Genomic DNA, 13,446 nt, shown 5'->3' with positions numbered 1-13,446 from the left:
GACTACTGTACATTTCGTACTATCTCGGTTCATTTGTTCTTTCCAGAGAAAACTGAGGGGCAGAATGGAAAATAAGATTTACTGAGAGCTTATTTTGTGCCAGGCACTCTTAGGTGTTTTTATAAATGTTAAGGTGAGAAATTCCTCAGGTGTGAAGTTTGGATCTTTAGAGAAAATTCCATGGGGCACGAAGTTTGGACATTAGGACGCAGGTCTATTGCCTGCACCTTTTGCTTCTCTTTATTTGCGTATTTTGACGACACGCAGGGGTCAGTCTGAAACCCCTCTGTGGCTGACTTTCTGCTTGGAAGAGAACCTCACTCTAGGAGGAAGCGAGAGAGGGAGATTAGTGAGGAGGGCAGCTTCGCACTGTGTCATGCATGGTGAGGCCAAGTTTTAATATTTTTATTGATACGTTTCTTTATTTCTTTCTTAATTTTTTATGTATCTATTTAAAAATTTTTTTTGACAGGCAGAAGGGACAGTGAAAGAGACAGAGAGAAAGGTCTTCCTTTGCCGTTGGTTCACCCCCCAATGGCAGCTGCGGCCGGCGCACCGCGTGGATCCGAAGCCCGGAGCCAGGTGCTTCTCCTGGTCTCCCATGTGGGTGCAGGGCTCAAGCACTTGGGCCATCCTCCACTGCCTTCCCGGGCCACAACAGAGAGCTGGCCTGGAAGAGGAGCAACCGGGACAGCATCCGGTGCCCCGACCGGGACTAGAACCTGGTGTGCTGGCACCGCAGGCAGAGGATTAGCCTATTGAGCGTGGCGCTGGCCGATTGATATGTTTCATTACCTTTTCCAAGATAATTGTTTTATCTGCTAAATAGCTACATTATTACAAACGGAGACTCTGAAACTCAGAGAGCAAGCATAGCCACAGGTTGTCTAACACGTGACATAAAACTTGGCAGGTTTAGATGGAAAATGGTCCCCTTTCTGCATTTCTTTTTACACCAAGATAAAGGAAATGCAATAATTGAAGAGTGAAGATGGTGTCGGCCACCACATGATTTGATTATTCAAGACTTTAGGAGAATTGTGCCAGAAACTTTCATTACGTAAAATAACAGGTGAAGGTGGGTGTTGTTGCATAGCAGGTTGAGCTGCCGCTTGATTTCTCCCGATTCACGGCTACTCTGCTTCCAATCCACCTTCCACTATAGTGCATCTTAGGAGGCAGTGGGTGATGACTCAAATGCTTGGGCCTCTGCCACCCCTGTGGGAGTCCCAGATGGAGTTCTGGGTTGCTTGCTTTGGCCTGGCCCGGCCCTGGCCGTTGCGGGCATGTAAGGATTGAACCAGCAGATGGAAGATCTCCCTCACTCTGTCGCATTGCTTTTCAAATAAGTAAATCTTTAAAAAAAAAAAAAAATCACAAGTAAAAATTAACTAAATAAAACACCCTTGAGTCAGTCTTGAGTTGGTACTTATTCATGCAGTGGAAAAGAAATCTTTTGTGAATCACACACCCAACCTTTAATGAAATGGCATAATTCAAACACCTGAAAAACTCTAGGAATAACTGAGCGTCCACAACTTACTTTGAGATTGGTTCAGAGTGGGCACTACTATGTTAAAGGCACATAAATTGGATTAAATCGCAAGCAAATCTTGAAGTCTCCATAAGGAGGGAAATACGTTTGCATCATCAGCTCCACCAGTTTTTCTATACATGGATGAGTTTTTTTATTTTAGATGCAGTAGAAACCTGTTGGGCCAAATACAGTAAGGTAAGGCCTTTCTCTATTAGTACTGAAATGCTGTTTCACAAGTCAAAGTCCATTTGTTACATAAAAAGTTGTGTTACACATGGTGTAAATGTTTTGGGACTCAAGGCACTTCCATCCCGAGGATACACAGCGGCTTTCTTTGGAACATTCACATCAGGAGCTCATTCCATCTGTGATAACCTGCGGGAGCAAATCAGCAGGAACGAGGAGCCCACACTGGCACTGCAGGCTTGCTGCGAGGCGTGCCCTTGTGCCTGGTCAGGTTCGTGAGCTTGTCCTGCACGGACTCAGTACCACTGGGGAGCAGGCAGAGGAGCAGGTTCGATTTAGCTTCCACTACATTTAGGTATCCACCAAAAGGAAAAAAAATAACTCAAATGATATTTCCCAAGAGGTTATGATGAAATTGAGTAAAATTTGAAGAGCTAGAAAATCTTTTTTCATTATAAATTGTTAACATCCTATATACACAGAGAATATGAAGCCTCCTTTAAAAAGAAAAACCCATAAATACAACATTTGGTTTTGAACCTTTAATAAAAGTAAAAAATGAATGCAAAAAGAACACAATGTTGAAAACTTAGGATGAATGTGAATCTCACTAGATGTTCAAATCTGATAGAGTGCAAATTGTTCAGACTATTTTACATTTTTACAAACTCAAATCACTTTGGTTCATGTATTTGCTATAAACTATTGGCAAAAAAATTCTTCAGATTCACATTTTTTGGCTACATTATTTCTAACATAGATTTACTTCCAGTTTAAGAGAAAAAAATACTTATTGTTTGTGCACGATCAAGTATATCATAAAGATTCACTTACTGCTTTCATCGAATAACTTGTGGTGTTTCAAAAAAAATGCTGACATCTTCATTGAAAATTGTTTTCACATTACTAATCATCTGTTTTCATTTTCAGAAAATGTAAAAGGGATCGTTCCAAAGTTCAGGATGATCCATTTTCTTTTTTAAACAAAAGTTCTCTAAAATAAATTAGCTTCCGTAACATAAAAGTCACTCCAAGATATTTTCCTCAAAAACTAAAAACTCCAACAAGGTTCATCACATAAATGAAAGCAAATACGTACATCAACACTCACTGGCAAGTTAGTCTGACTTTCTATTCTGCTGGCCACTTCCACGGAATTTAGAACAAACCAAAAACATTTAAATTGCAAAATACAAAAATGTAAATTTGTAAGTAAAAATTACTCAACCCACAAAACTGGAGTTATTTCAAAGGGTTCATTGGAGGGTGTCACCAAAAAGTATCTTTACAACTCAAAGAAATTATTGCTGAGTTTTGCCTCCATGCAGTACTGAAATGAATGGAGAACCCTTCTCTTGAACATCTCAGACATTACAAAAAAATAAATATTTAAGAGAATACAAGGCTCAGATTGGTTTTCATATACATTGCACTTGAAGTTTAAGACCCAATACTTGCAAATTAGGTCTAGTATGGTCTATGCCATTAGATGAATACATTGTGCTCACCAATATCATCGACTATTTAGAAACACCACATGTTCAATGCAGTGACATACGCACTTTCCTTTTTACAAGGCAATCACAGATTGCAGATTCCATAGGGCTGTGGAAAAAAATAGTCATCTCTATCTTGGAGTAGCAAAGAAACAATGTTGGCTCACTAAGACTGAAACACATGGCTGACAGGTATTTGCTCTCAGATGATCACGGATTTTGGATAAAACTTCACACAGTCAGGTGAAAATCCCAATACAGCACAGTGTGGAATTATGACTTTCCACTGCCGTTTGCCCTCAGTAAGATTGTCTCCACAAAGTTCCATGGATCGAATGAAAAGCATGGTTCACGCACGCACTGTGACGTACACACGTGTGGGACATGAGCTTGCCACTGCAGCATTAAGCACAGGTGTGACTGTGGCTCTGCCACGCCGAGACCCACCCAGAGTGCAATCTCCCTACGCCTGCTGCCGCTGTGTTGTTGTTGTTTTTAACACAACCCTATTTAAAAAAATCTTTTGGATAAATATGATTCCTATTACACCATACTTCATCTTTGTTAAGCACCCTCAACTTATCCCTTTGGGCACTGATACAAAACTGATAGTTGGTAACTGAGTTTTAGTTCAAGGCTTTGAAATATGGCAACTTGTTTTTAATAACATGGATGAAATCTAATACTCAGGAAACTGCTCCCTGCCTGAACTCCTACACACAGCCTGGGATGGAATGTTCCAGAACGCAGACAGGCACGAGTGCGGTTGGTCAAGGGAAGACTTCAAGGCAGGTAAGTAGTTATTTTTTCCACTTCACTATCCTGGACCAGGTGAATATTTTTTTCCAGAAGTCACTGTATAGTCAGCCCAATCTAAACAGACTATTTAGGAAAAAAGATCATCTTTGTCAGAATCCACCATCACAGATTTCCATCCCAAGTCTTGCTCATTCTTCAGAATCAGTGGGGTTGAAGACTCAATCACTATGTGGCTTTTCAGGAACACCCTAATGTGAAAAAAGGAAAAAAAAAAAAAGAACACTAAATGTATAAATATTTTAAGTTAAGTAGGCCTTAAAAGGTGAAAGATTAAAAATTCCTTTGACGGGACAAAGATGTCTGAGCCATGTGAGAAGCACGGACAGACCTGGAGCCCAGGACTGAGCGCCACCAGCTGCCCTGCAGGATCCCCACGGCTCCCACACCAAGGGCCATCACTTTCCTGCCTGTAAAATTAGGATAATTCCCTACCTCAAATGAAATTAAGTGCCAACGCCCTTTCATAAGCCCTAGTACTTAAGTGTAAGGCACTGGTGACATATGACCAAACTAGTATCAATTCTATCAAAGCATACTGATGCTCATGGAATTTCATTTTCCTAGAAGTTCTGACTTTCTACTACAATTTAAGGAACTGCACTTTTAAAGTCAGTTTTATTTGAAGAAAGAAAAGGACTGTTCTGCCACGAGCCTTTATTAACATCTGACGCTTCCAGTATAACAGTTCGTTGAAACAGATACTTGAACTAGGTCACGTTTCAGAATACCAAATCACTCTACTGTAAGTTTATGTAGAGCGTCACAGCTCAGGGATCCTTTCTGTGTATTCTTTTTTGTCTGACCCCCGAAAAAACCTCCACGAGACAGACCCTGCGCCTTCTGCTGCCAGGCACCACGTGGTAGCTTCTCCACACGAGATGGAGCGTCCGTTGGGGAAGCAGACCCAGAGAAACGAAATGACTTTCCTGCGGTCACAAAGCTGCTGGAGGGCAGAGAGAGCTGTCAAAGCACATTTTCTCCCTTTGACTCTGAAGTCTTTCACTTTATTTAATTCTCCTCCATTTAGGTAATCATGTTTTAAGAAGCAGGATTATTTATCTAAAACAATCAGATCTTCCCACTTGGTAAAATCACCTAGGAGTTCTGTATGCGAACTACTACCCTGAGGACACACACAATACTACCTGCTAGGAAACACATAGACTTTTAAGATTTGGTAATTTCAGAGCATTACAAACTACTAAAAGGGCCATAATGAAGGTTCTAAACCAAGTTCAACTAGAGAAAACCAAGTGAGTGAACTCTTGCCCGCACCCTGGAAACAGAATGGGTCATCAGAGTTTACTACCTGCCCACTCATGTGCTGATGAACAAACACAAATTAGAAATGCAGAAGCCAGGGTCTACAGGAGACATTAACGTAAGAACACGAATGACTGCAGAGATAACAATCAACCTGAGATGGATTATAACACTTGGCATGTTAACTTTCACCCGTGTTGCCCAACAGCAACATATTTTAAATGACAAGATAGTATCCTATAATAAACCCAAGACACCAACACAGATTTCTAGAAACCTACTTAAGGATGAATGACAGACAGGAGCTATTTGTCAAAATCTGGCATCCTAATGAGAGGCCTGGCTCAGATCCCACCTCTGCTAACCACTTGGGCAAGCTGGTGAACTGGCCTAAGCTTCTATTTCCCCATTTAAAAATGGATTCATAGTTTCTACTTCAAAGTGCAATATGAGGAGGACTAAATTAACAATGCCAATATTACTCACAACGTCTCATAGACAGTAGTAAGTGCTCAATAAACGCGAGTCCTCGGCAACAGTAACACTGCTATTCTTACTAGTGTCAGCATTGGGTTAATCAACACTGGGAGATGCCAACTGACTCCCACGTGGACAGGCCGGCAGGACTTTAGTCACGTGGGCCCACAATTTGCTCAACTCTTTTAAAATGCTTCCTCCAACCATTTCTCAATGTTTAGAACTTGTGCATGTTATAAAATTTCAATCTCTACCAAACTAATGCTTGTTTGCTAAAACTGATTAAAAAGCCTTCATAATAAGTGTTAACAAAATCAGCCCATTGTTATAAAAACAAAAACAACCAACTTGTTGAATGCTATTCAAACTTTAATTTTTATCAACAGTCAATCTGGCTAAGGACAACTGTATTCCAAAAGCCTTCTTAGGAATCTTTTACCAAAGAGTAAATGGAAATAAAATCTTAATGCAATTAAACAATTATGGAGTTGCCTAGCTCTACTTTGAAAACTAGTTAAGGGGGAAGAAGTTCAATGCATGGAGGAAGATCTATAATATTTTCATGTGCAGCAATCTCAACAAAATTTTAACATTAAAAAAAGCAAAGCCCTTTGCTTCTTCATTAAGGGACATAAGAAACAGAATTTTATCAATGGGGTCTTTTTGTTTTGGCAGACCTGTAGAGAACACCAAGGCACAAAAGGCCGATTTTTTTAGACTCGGTAAACCAGTGAACACTATACAAATTCTACCCTTTTGAAATGACTTCTATTTTTGTAAAAGAGCCAAGTGGCCTTCAAGTTCAGCTTCTCACAAATGGGTATCAACTGGCACAAATGTACCATTTTAAAAATAGCACAAGGCACCAAGATAAGTCTTCTGAGAAATCCTCAGAGTTTATCTCCGAGAGCGACAGTTCTAGCAACTTTTTTTTTTAAGCTCACTTTATGTAAGCCCTTGAGTCAAGGTCAACTCAAAACAATATTTAAATGTCTACATTTAATTTTTTTAAGTGAAAACGCTCAAATGTCAATTTATAGCTACTGAGAAAAACTGCTAAAATTATCCTTGAACTCATTTGCCTTTCCCCCTCTCTCAGGAGGTGTGTCCTAGGAGGTAGCACTTCTCTCTCAGCAAGAACAGGTGCAAGGCTCACCATGTGCTGAATGTCCTGTTTTCTGTGCCCCAGTACACCTGCCCCCTAAAAGGGCGATGTTTGCCTGCCCCCAGCTGCCTGTTGTGCCCCAGCTCCCCGACCCTGGCCCTGGTCTGAGATGTGGTCTGCAGCCACAGGCTCCCTGCGCCCCTGCCAGCAGACTGAGGGACATGGAGTCTCCTCAGCATCACCTGGACTCACTCTTGATTTTGTTAAAAAAGAAACGGTGGTTGTCAGATGCTGGGGGAGCAAGGTGTCATGGCCTAAGATCATCCAGATTTGTTTCTGATACTGCACGAAGGAGAGAAAGTCATCAGACACCTTTAGCCACTTCAGCAACTTCTCTGCTGGCTACCACACTAGCTATGTGAATCTAGAAAAGCCGTAAGACACGTATGTAATAGGAGGAGCTGCACTAGAACCCTAGCTCCTTCTAGCTCAAATATCGTTTAAGTCTCCAGACCTGCGAATCTTTATAATGTAGCAAAGAACCACGTGGGTACCATTACATCTTTTGTTCAGCATAGACTTTCCTAAAATAATTGCTGCTCTTGAGTCGGAACTAGATATTTATGAACTCTAATTATAATGTATCCTGTAAATCAATCCATACAAGCTAAGAAAACCTCCAGTGTTGGGAGATGCTGCGATCATCTCACTTACCATTGCTAACTGTCGTCCTATGTTCCCCACTGTGACACCGCCTGAGAAAAATATACATGGGAGCCAAGAACGGATATAGAGGAAGTCTGGGGATGTATACCTGGAAAGCAAGCAGGGAAAGAAAAGGTTTGCGCCTTAATAGTCAGTGTCACCCAGTTCAATTCTGAGTCAAAGATTTTCTGTAATAAGGATGTGCAAAATGCATTTAATCATAAAACAATTGCAAATTATCACATCCCAGCACTACCACTTAATTTTCCTTAAGGGTAGTTTATAGAAGTGTATTTTTAAAATGCATAAGCAGCACTTTTGAGAATTTCATGTCTAAATCTATGCCATGCTACATAAAAACCAAACACACAAAAAACTCTTAGGCTTCATGGGTGCTTTTATAAAACCGATGCAACAACAACGTTATAAACTGTAATATCTGAAAACACACACTTACTGATAGACACCATTATACACGAGGAACTGCGTTATCAGAGTAGCTAGAAAGGCTACGGTGATCCCGAGCCCAAGGCCACTTCTCGAACGATCAAATGTCCACCAAAGGCCCAACGACAGGGCTGCCAGAGTCAAGGACAGCTGAACGTTATTGGCAAAATCCAATTTCTGGTGATGCTAACATTAAGGAAAAGTTCAAAAATTTTTAATGAAATCAAAACAAAACAAAAAAAGTACTTGTGGATTATTATTACATAACGAATCATTCACTATTCATAAATATTGCATGTTGAGTTAAAAAAGGGGCTTGTACTGATTGATTCCCCGGGATTACTGAGTCAAATGCTTTAAGAGCAAACTTTCTGGAAGCTATATATAAAACTCTGCTGTTATTTTGTCCATAAAACAATACATTTTGGTAATAAGTCATCCGTACTCTCATTCTTGTTTTTAGCAAGCACTATCTTCATGCCTACATTATGACATCTGGCCCACAGCATTCTAGTACATTAAACACTTACGGTTGGTCATTACAATACTTCTTATCAACACTGCTCATACAAGAGCTATCTTATATACCTTTAAAACAGGAGGTGGGCAGATTTAAGGACTGACATCTCCAAAAATGTCTATCTCTCCAAGTTGCTCTAAAGAAACGCATAGCCTGACCATAGATGATGGGACTGCAGACCATTTCCCCCCAAAAAATGCATTAGGTGCACAGAATATTCTATAGAATGAATTTCATCTGTGCATGCCAGAAGTTCAAGGGCCATCTGTGACTGGCTCTTGGACTTACGTGAACACAGAGCCTTCTGGAAAGATATAGCAAGAACATCAACCCTCCTGCCTCTTGCCAGTTCTCTCTTTGCCTTAGGAGTCACCAAGTCTCACACTGGAAGGATGTAACACAGAAACATAAAGATGAATTAAAAAAAAAAAAAAAAAAAAACAACTCCTAAGAACCAAAAGATAACTGTCAGAGAAAGGAGAGAATAAGTAAGCTCCCTCTACTACTGGTATTATTTCCAACTGTTTCCCTAAACAAACTGAAAGGACTCTAGAAACTATCCCATACAAATCCTACCAGGTATAAACTAAGTAATGTATTTTAAAATAAAATACTTGCATGATGTAATAAATACTAAATATTCAACAGAAATAACAAAGTGCTTCAACATGTAACCTAAGGAAATAGTTTGGACACAGCACATCAACTTAAGGATACAGCACTGGCGTGGTTAATGCCAACGAAAACTGCTATACAACGCATGACGCTGGCCCACTCTCTCTTAAACTTGTGGGGTTCTCCAAGGTGACTGTCGATACAGGGGTACAGCAAGCCAACAACAGCTGTTTAAAAGAAAACGGAACAGTGTTAGACTATATCAGCTCAGAAGGATATGACTTGTCTGTGGTAATCATCAGTATTATCCAAACTAGTCCTTTAACTAGCAAGTTTATCAGCTACAACATAATATTTAAATTAAGACTAATTTTGTACTCTGTTCTCATTAAGTAATCTCCACCAAATATCACTCTGTTCTGAAAAGTTTCAAAAACAAAATACTGTTATTTGGTTGAGTTAAACATGTCTCAGTAAACACAGAAGCGAATCAAGCAAGGATTTACCTATATTAATGAAACGGACATTTAATTTTTTAATATTCAATGTTCATATTTTCCTAAAGTGCAACACTGAAATGGCTTCATAACTTATCTATTTTCATCAACTGTGACTTCCACTTTACAATGAAAGGTGAGTGGCCATGAAGAGCTGGGGCCACAAGATATACGCAGTTCTGACAGGTCCCTGCGGCTACCCAGCACCAGGGCTGGACACATGGTGAGACACTCAGTTTTGCTGAGTCGACTCAGACAGGCTGGGTCATATGCCCACAGAAGGCACTGGCCTCAATTTGCAAGGGGGCTCTCGCATTTTCTCAGGAGACACCACTGAGCACTACTGTGTACACATCCTGTGTGGAAGGCCTACGACCAGGCCCTCCCGTACTGGTTTCTGTGGCCCAACCCCAAGCTGTGGAAAGAGCACTGACCAGGGAAACAAAGCTTGGCCTCTCGTCCCAGTTTGCCCTCTGATGGGACGTGGCACTTCATGTTTGTTTTCTCATGTGTGAAATGATGAGGATTATGTAACTGGAGGGGAGAGGAGGAGGGGTCATGTGGTCTGCGACAGTTAGGAAGTCTTCACCCACAGAGGCTCTCAGAGAAGTTGGCTAGGTGGGAAGACATGGCATTCGCGCAGAGAAGGAAAGTGGAAAACAGAGAGGCAGGAACTGTACAAGGCACAGTGCTGTGAGTGGGAATGCAGGCCTCTGGGATGGCTCTGGGGGGCCATCTGAGACCTGAGGCTCTTCAAAGTCAGGCAGTAGTTGCAACTTGATTGACTATAAAAGTGGGGATTTTAGGTTCTTCGGCTGAGAAGTGAGAGACGGTTTTAGCCCAACATTCAGAAAGAAACAGTCAGAAATTGTTTCAGATATTCCTAGGATCCCTTGAAGCTTCCATGACAAATACTCTCAACTAATTCACTTTTCAGATCAAGTTTTTGGTTTCAAGAAAGAAACTTTTGTCCCAAGGGTGAATGAAGTGGAAATTTCAAATTTAGATCTATTGCTTAAAAAAGTTTTCAATTAGTACAGCCATATACTTCAAGTGTTTAGACACACAAAAGGAGGATCCCATCTGAGAACAGAGAGAACTTTCTAGTCACTGCCTCGTAAGTCAAGTCTGGCATCACTGTGATAACACATGTCCCGGCTGGGCCACCAGGCCTCCACCCCAAGGAGACGCTCCGAGTGAGAGACTGAGAAGGGCGGTGGTCTGCAGAGTCATGAGCAGTGGCTCTGCCTCTCACTAGCTTTGTACTCCAGTACGCTGGACTGAGTTTCCACGTCTATAAAATGGAGCGCTAGCACAGTATTGTATGGGATAAACGAAGCAGCACATCCAAAGCCTACAGCAGTCACTAAGTGCTAGTAAAAGGATCCTCTTCCTATTGTACTGTAGCTACATAGATAACTGTTGACGACAGGGTGCTCGATGATAGGGACTTGTTTGGTCAGAGGACACTTCAACAGCTGATAGATAGTTAAGGCCACAGAAAGCACCCAGCAGACACCGGTTACAAACACTGACCCGGAGTGACAGCTGACAGCATCTCTGCCCGGCGAGGTAACTAAAACTGTCAGGATCAGGAAGGGGACCGCTCTTCCTCCCGTATCCGATCTATGGCACTCTAACAGTTCCAAGGGGGAAAAAGGCTTGGCTTGGCGCCACAGTGCACTTGGCGATCCCGCAGAAGGAAGTGCTGAGAAGTTGCTCCCTTGGCAACCGCCTCCCCAACACATGTGACAGACTTGTTTTCAGTTATCCAGCAGGGTAGCATGTTCGCAGGGGCAACCAATCACCACTCAGGGCTGCGGCTCACCAGTTCTGCAGGCGGCCAATCGTGGGGCAGCCTGCTCTGGGTGACAGCTGTGGGCTATACTGGAGGCTGTCCCCGGACAGCCGGGACACTGGAGGGAAGGGACCTTAGTCAACTTGGCCCAGTATTTGCTTAAACAGCCAATGACCTCTCCACCTCATCTCCATCCCTGGGCTTCCCCAAGCTTGAAACGAGGGGTGACTTAGACTAGCACTGGGTGCCCCACATCCTCTCTAGTTCTTTCTCTAAATACAGAGATTGGAGATGGCAGTTTTCATCTCTGCCGTGCTCTCATTTCCAAACAAATGCTTGTTGCAGGCCCCAAACATGTTTTGAACCAAATAGATGCCCCCCCCCTTTTTTTTTTAATTTCTGAGAATAAGGATGGGAACTCACCAGCTGCTGTCCCACAACACGGAGGGACCCACCAGGCAGAGGAGAAGATGGTGGCAATCACCTCCTCGGGGAAGAGGGTGACATTTCTCTGGATCTGTAGCAGGTTGAGCACCAGGGCTAGGACGACCCCCACCAAGAAGAGCACGAGGCTCCTCTGCACCAAGTGATGATGCCAGCTGTTGGTGTGGCTGCTGCCGCCACGGCGGCCACTGCTCGCCGCGCTCCGATCCCGGGGAGAGGGGTCAGTGTCCGGGCCACTGTGGGCCACCAGCAGGGAGGGACCGGGCCCAGCGGCGGAGCTGATCATGTCTCCCACTCCGGCCGCCAGCCCTGCGGCGGCGCGGGCTCTGAGGGGGCTCTGGGGCCTCGCACGCTGGGGATAGGAGCAGCTCCAGAAGTGGTCGTGCAGTCTGGGCATCAGTCACCAGCGGCGTCCGAGAGGCGCTTCCTGGAAGACGGAGGGAGAAGAGGCGGCGAAGTGGCGATCAAGTTCAATTCCAAGAGCAGGGTGCCGGGGAGGCCCCGGTGGGTCGCTGCCCTTCCTCGCCAGTCCCGGGACCGCTGCCCGCCGGGGGCAGCTCCCCACACACACAGCGCGCGGGTATAAACGTCCCGCCCGCCCAGCGCCGTGCACACCGGCAGGCGCCGCCCCGCCGCGTCCAGACCCTCCGGTCCGGCCGAGGACCAGACGCCTTGCCCCGAATGCCCCCGCGGTAAGAGCCAGCCAACCCACCGCCTCAGAGACCCGGTCCGCGCGTCAGTCAGCCGGCCGCCTAGGACGCCAAGCCCGGCGCCGCGCGCGCCTTCTCCCGCCGCCTGCCACCGACGCCGCCGGCCCTCGCAACCTCCAGCTTACCTGGCCGAGGGGCGCCCGCCAGCGGGCTGACCGAGCAGAGGCGGGGCGGGGACGGAGGAGGAGGAGTCGCGGCCCGGGACGGCCCCGAGTGTGGCCACAGCGCCGCGAGGGCGCGCGGGCTTATATGGCAGGCCGCGGCCCCGCGTCACGTGACTCGGCCAGGCCTACCCGCCGCCCGCGCGCGCCGCTCGGGGGCGTGGCCTCCGCTCGCCCCGCCCCTGCCGCGTGCCCGTCCGCGCTGGGTCTGGTGAGGCGGCCGCAGCCAATGGGAGATGGGCGGCCCATATGACGCGAGCACACGCCACCGCGGGCCCGCGCCGGGCACGCGCTGTCAGGAGGAAGCGCGCGGCCCGGACTGCAGGCGGGTGGACGGCGGGCAGCGGGTAGGGCGGCTTGGCTGACCGAGGGGCCGGGGAGGCGCTCGTGGCCGCCGCGGAGGCACAGAGGCAGGGCGGGCGGTCAGGGCCGCGGCTCAGCCCGGGTCTCCTCACGCCGCGGCCCGGGAGCTGACGGGGTGTGCGGCGGCTCCGCGCAGAACCCGCCCCGGCGAGGGCGGCAGGTGACGCCTGCGGGGTGCGCATCCCGCGACGCGCCCGGTGGGCCGCGGGGGGCTTCCCTGCCGTCCTCCCACGGGCGGGGGGGGGGGTCCCTCGGGGTCCCCGCACCTGCGAGCTCTGGGCTGTGTTTGGGGTCCCCTTACGC

At 45.6% G+C, this 13,446-nt stretch overlaps 1 protein-coding gene across 4 annotated transcripts; it reads right to left on the bottom strand.

Annotated features, from left to right (window-relative positions):
• Positions 1-390: 390 nt before the first annotated feature.
• Positions 391-12,844, bottom strand: INSIG1 (insulin induced gene 1). 4 transcript variants are annotated; one of them, XR_009865981.1, is made up of 7 exons: positions 12,745-12,844; positions 11,889-12,336; positions 9,273-9,397; positions 8,046-8,212; positions 7,598-7,697; positions 1,544-1,710; positions 391-1,355 (listed from the first exon to the last, which is right to left on the bottom strand). XR_009865981.1 is itself a non-coding variant. In XM_062192910.1 (6 exons), exons 2-6 carry the CDS (start codon positions 12,304-12,306, stop codon positions 1,669-1,671), a joined length of 852 nt encoding a protein of 283 aa, XP_062048894.1. In that variant the 5' UTR covers positions 12,307-12,336; positions 12,745-12,844; the 3' UTR covers positions 391-1,668. The 4 variants fall into 4 exon arrangements, 3 of the variants coding, with proteins under 3 accessions (XP_062048894.1, XP_062048895.1, XP_062048896.1); XM_062192910.1 differs by having other exon boundaries at positions 391-1,710; XM_062192911.1 differs by lacking the exon at positions 12,745-12,844 and adding an exon at positions 12,622-12,718 and having other exon boundaries at positions 391-1,710.
• Between the last annotated feature and the right edge of the window lie 602 nt (positions 12,845-13,446).

Source organism: Lepus europaeus, chromosome 5, assembly GCF_033115175.1.
Source record: "Lepus europaeus isolate LE1 chromosome 5, mLepTim1.pri, whole genome shotgun sequence".
Taxonomy (NCBI): Eukaryota; Metazoa; Chordata; class Mammalia; order Lagomorpha; family Leporidae; genus Lepus; species Lepus europaeus.
Note: the sequence above shows the minus strand (reverse complement) of the source record. Positions and strands in the feature narration are given on the sequence as shown.